Source organism: Amborella trichopoda, chromosome 13 (assembly GCF_054954075.1).
Source record: "Amborella trichopoda isolate Santa Cruz 75 chromosome 13, AtrichopodaSantaCruz75HAP2 v2.0, whole genome shotgun sequence".
Lineage (NCBI taxonomy): Eukaryota > Viridiplantae > Streptophyta > Magnoliopsida > Amborellales > Amborellaceae > Amborella > Amborella trichopoda.
In genome coordinates, this window is record NC_142348.1 from 10,964,670 (window position 1) to 10,969,740 (window position 5,071).

The following is a 5,071-nucleotide window of genomic DNA, read 5'->3' on the forward strand; positions in this document are numbered from 1 at the left end:
GACATGTTAAGCCGGCCCGTTTGCCGATTGCCACCCCTAGTACCGAGTGGTCACTATGATTATTGTTTGGGTAATTGGAAGTGCATCTGCTCTAAGTAAAGTTTTTTTTTTTTTTCTTGAGATGAATAAAAAGCCGCCCAAAAGAAGATATGTTTGGATAAATATAAACACTTGAATCGATGAAAAAATTTACTTTATTCTATATTGATCTTAAAAGCTTATGGTTAGATATTTGTGCAAATAAACTAAAGTTTGAACTGATTATTTCCCTTTGGGAAGCAACAGGGGCATTTGAGGTTTTTTTTTTTTCCCATGAGATCAAGTGATTTTTACAGCAATTTTTCATTTCTCAGGTAATTTTCAAATTTTTTTGTCGATAGGGGTATTTTAGTCATTTTCCACGACAAATAATTATGGGCCCCATCGTTCTGGATATATCTTCAAAGACCCTGGACCCTACCTATACCAAAAAAATGACCGTATAAATATACGGTTCACACTCGTGCATAAATTCTAGCCTTCTCGATCCATTTCCATTACTCCAACTCGCCTGAGTTCCTCCCAAATCCGCCATTAAAAATCAACATTCGAGCTCCAGCTTTATATTCCTCCTGATTCTCTCATAACTCTTGGAATTTCAACCCGTATCTATGGGGGATTTACAGAGCCAATACTGCAACAATTTGAGGCCTCCATTCCCTTTAATGGACATTGGTGACTCGGGCTTTGAGCTATTGAACCAGTATCCAGAATTCAATGCGATTTTGCTTGAAAACCCAAGTTTAAGCAATTTACAGAGCTTGATTGGGAGCTGCAATGAATTGGGTCTGATGCATCAGGGCTCTGTTCATCAACAAGAGGTTCAAATGGGGTCAGGGTTTAGTGGCGAGAGCTTTTCGAATGGTTTTTTGGGTTCGAATTGTGAGGAGTTACCAAAAGTCCAGGCAAATTCTCAGTCTTCGAGTGCATTGAAGTATAAGAATTTGGAGAATTTGGAGAAAGATATAAGGGGTAAGAAAAGGAAGGCAGGGTCTGCATCGGAGAGCAGTTCAGAGGATAAAAGTCCTGCAAATGTAAATCCCTCTCCCTCACTCTCTGTTATGTGTGTGTGTGAATTTTTCTGTGTTTCGTGGGATTTTTGTCAGTTTTTTTTGTGTAATGTTGATTGAAATTGATGCTGGATCTCTCTCTAACACACACTCTCTCTCTTTTTTGACAGAGAAAAAAAGGAAAATGTGGGAGCAAGAGCAATTCCAGTGAGAGAGGAGGAGAGAAGCCAAATGAAGTAATTCATGTAAGAGCAAGAAGAGGGCAAGCCACTGACAGTCACAGTCTTGCCGAAAGGGTAAACAAACCAATCATGGCCCAGAATGTTACCCCAAATTTCCATGCATTTTATTTATTTTATATTTTTCTCTTTCTTATCATTATCCAATATTCATGTACTTTTCTCTTCACTTTCTATATAGATCACATACCCTTAACTGAGACCCATTTCCCTATGAGATTCATTTTACTGTATGTTTAGGAATATACCTTAAGTTTCAACTTTAAATGGCTTCATTACCTTCTAATTGGAGGAAATCTCAATGTTTTAGAAACTTGTGGTACTCTTGTATTGGGTTTGCTTACTAAGAGATTATTGACGAGGAGATTACAATCAATTCTTGGTAATTAGATATCAAATTGGATGGCTTGAGACGTGTCACGAAATTCAAGATTTTTTTTTTCAATTTTACATTTAGTCAATGATTCACGTACAAGTAACCAATTTAATATCTTACCGACATTAATGATTATGACCTTCTTATACTAAAAATAATCTTTTTTGTGTGCTTTTCTTTTTCCTTTTGTATTTTTGCCATTACCATTGGTGATAGAGAGAGGAGGGGAGAGAGCTTTTATTTTCTTAGACTAATTCCTTTGTATTGGAATGGAACAGGTAAGAAGGGAGAAAATTAATGAAAGAATGAGGTGTTTACAAGATCTTGTTCCAGGGTGTTACAAGGTAGAAAATGGCAAAGAACTTCTATATCAATTTGAAAATTTCATTTATTGTATTTTCGTTTTCATTACCTTCTCTATACATATTTTTCATGTGTGACATTCTTATTTTCAAATATATGAACTCAGACGATGGGCATGGCGGTTATGCTCGACGAGATCATAAACTACGTGCAGTCACTGCAACATCAAGTGGAGGTGAGAGAGTTAACAGTCGTTTTTTCAAGCAATTTGAAATATCATAATTATTTTTTAAGCAAATTCTTGGTTTATTCTATGTTGCATAATATTTATTTATTTTTTCTACAGTTTCTTTCCATGAAACTCACAGCTGCTAGCTCTCTCTTCGACTTTAGCTTGGACACAGACGCCATTGAAGCTCCAAATGTGAGTGATAGTTCAAAAAGTGTGGATTACGGGCATCTTGGCTCAAGGCCCATTGGGCTTGGATTTGGTTATTTGTAATTTTGTAATTTTTGTGTTAGAAAGAGAAAAGACTTCTTCTGGGGCCTTTAGAGTTGGATTCCAATTTCAAATATATATTATATATGCCAAATAAGACATGTTCCGTTGTAAAGTTTCAAAATTGACTACATACCCTGCACTGTACTTAGGAGTTGATAAAAAAAAAAATATATATATATATATATATAGCTTAATAGAAAATGAGGAATTGTTGGCTTTTCAAGTTTCCAATAGTCAATGTAATTTCTGATTTTTTTTTTTCACATTATAATAGTTTTTTTTAGGAGAAGTTGCAAGGTTGTAAAAACCATTATGATCCATTACAACAGCAAATGGACATGAGTTCTCATTGTCCTTGTAGCAAGTGCAACAGTCCTCTAGGAATGAGTTCAAGGCTAGGTGGTCAAGTGGTAGGACGCTATACTCTGACATTTTGAGTTCTATTTTTACCAAGAGTATGGACATTTTTCCCTTTGAACTACTTGAAAGTGCAATTTCTAAAAAATGAATGTTTCTAATTATTTGGTAGTATTTCTTGTGATAACAACCGATGAGACACACCGTTATAAGATGCTAATGGTTCGACATATTTATAACTGAATTATGGTTACCTAAAAAGAAAGTGTAAGAAATTAAAAAAGAAAAGTAAATTGAACTTAATAAGATACTTACGCTCTTAACGCCCTACATATCAAGCCAAAAGGCCAAACTCCGATAATTCTACGTCTCAAGATCCATTTCTATGTAACCTTGTCAAAAAAAAAAACTAAAAGTGTGCATTTTTTCAAGATATAAGTATTACATAAGAGTATTGTCCAGAGTTCGACCAAATAGTTGGAAAAAGGTTATGATGATTATGATAATAATGGTGGTTCAACCATTTGACTTGGTGTTAAGGCACAAGTGCTGCTCACCATATCCAAAATGCCAAAATAAAAAAAAAAGAAGTCTATTTACAAGTGCAACTTTATACCGTGTTTAAATCCCTTTATCACACATTTACAATTGCAACTTTATACTGTGTTTAAATCCCTTTATCACACCTTTAATAAAATAATATTGAATACAGTGGTTAGTGCTATAACATAGTATCTTAAATTCCATTCCTATTATACCTAGAGAGAGAGAGAGAGGATATGTATTGAAGTATGTTTAATGTTGATAACAGTGAATGATTTGTTGGGCAGGGGACAAACTCATGGGAGGTTCCAGATGTGGAGAGGGTGGTGAGAGAGGGGTATGGAGGTCTCACATCCTTCCACTAAAAAATCTTCTTTTGACCACACTTTTGGCACCTAATGTGCAACATGCATGTGTCCCCTCTATCTCTCTCTCTTCATTCTATTTCTATCTCTTCCCATTCTCATTTAGCCTTTCATATGCCAAACACTGTGAAAGTGTAACCCTATTCACATTTGATCCCATGGGGACCAATAAAATCATCCTCAATTTGAGTGCACACTGCTTTGTTAGCCATGGATTAGACTAGGAAGTGGATAGCTAGAATGGCAACCATGGTCTATAGGGACATACATACTTGTAAAGGGACATGTGGGCTCCCATGTTGGTCAACGTAGTTTGACTCGACACCGCTCACCACTTGCCACGTGTCATTGTTCAAGCAATATATATATATATATATATATATATATTCATGGATATACTTGCTCTTGTTAGATTCAATGACTGTTCTTATTTTGATTCGATTTTTCACTTTCAAGTTGGTACAACAAAAAATGGGCTAAAGAAATAGGATATAGTTTCTCGCATAGGTCAAAGTCTCACCTCGAATCCTCATTCGGAAAGCATTTTAGGTATCGAAAATTTTCATGATAGGTTCTAAAATTAATTCACAACAACTATGAAATTTTAGGCTAAAAAAATGTACAAACCTGGCAAATCCGTGAACATTTATTTTTAGGGTAAAATGGATGGCTTAAATAGGGGTGTGATTTGTATGAGGCTGAGGCTCTAAACAATCAAAGTAAGTCGCACCTCCAAATAGTATTGCAATATATTGTTTCAATATTAAACATATTTGTAATGGCCTAAAAATTTACTTTAGTATTTAATTAGAAAATTTAAAACTTCAAAACTAGTACAGATCAAATAGATCTATGAACACTTGACAATTTTGAAAATTAATGGTCTAGAAAATACATTACAAGATCAACTATTTCGAACACTTAAAATCCATTTTTTCTCACGTTCATACATCTTGAGGTTGAGATGATCAACTTGAGGATTTTTGGGCATCGAAACAACCTCTTCTAGTGAATTTTTTATGTGCACCTTAATTTGATTGTTTAGGCCTCACCTTTATATAAACTTTTTCCTTTAGATAATGTATTACAATATATGTTATTTTTAGAACATTTGTTGTGAGTTTTGAGGTGAGGCTTTACTTGTTTCGATAGGTTTGCAGCCCTATCCAAACATTTCTCAAAGAAATATCAAATAAGCCTCTCAAAACATGCTTAATTTATGCACATCTACAAGTTTTAATTCATTGGGGAGCTTTTTACATGTTTCCACACATAAATGTATTTAGCATTGTATAGTCATTTCATCATGACTTGGTAATAAAGATGAGGCAATAATC

General features: G+C 34.6%; 1 protein-coding gene across 1 annotated transcript; it reads left to right on the plus strand.

The window, feature by feature from the left end:
* The first annotated feature begins 468 nt into the window (after positions 1 to 468).
* On the plus strand, positions 469 to 3,927 carry LOC18432141 (uncharacterized). The gene is made up of 6 exons (XM_006842251.4): positions 469 to 1,073; positions 1,220 to 1,345; positions 1,943 to 2,008; positions 2,134 to 2,202; positions 2,314 to 2,391; positions 3,657 to 3,927. The coding sequence occupies exons 1-6, from the start codon at positions 651 to 653 to the stop codon at positions 3,732 to 3,734; spliced, it is 840 nt and encodes a 279-aa protein (XP_006842314.1). The 5' UTR covers positions 469 to 650; the 3' UTR covers positions 3,735 to 3,927.
* Positions 3,928 to 5,071: the final 1,144 nt, after the last annotated feature.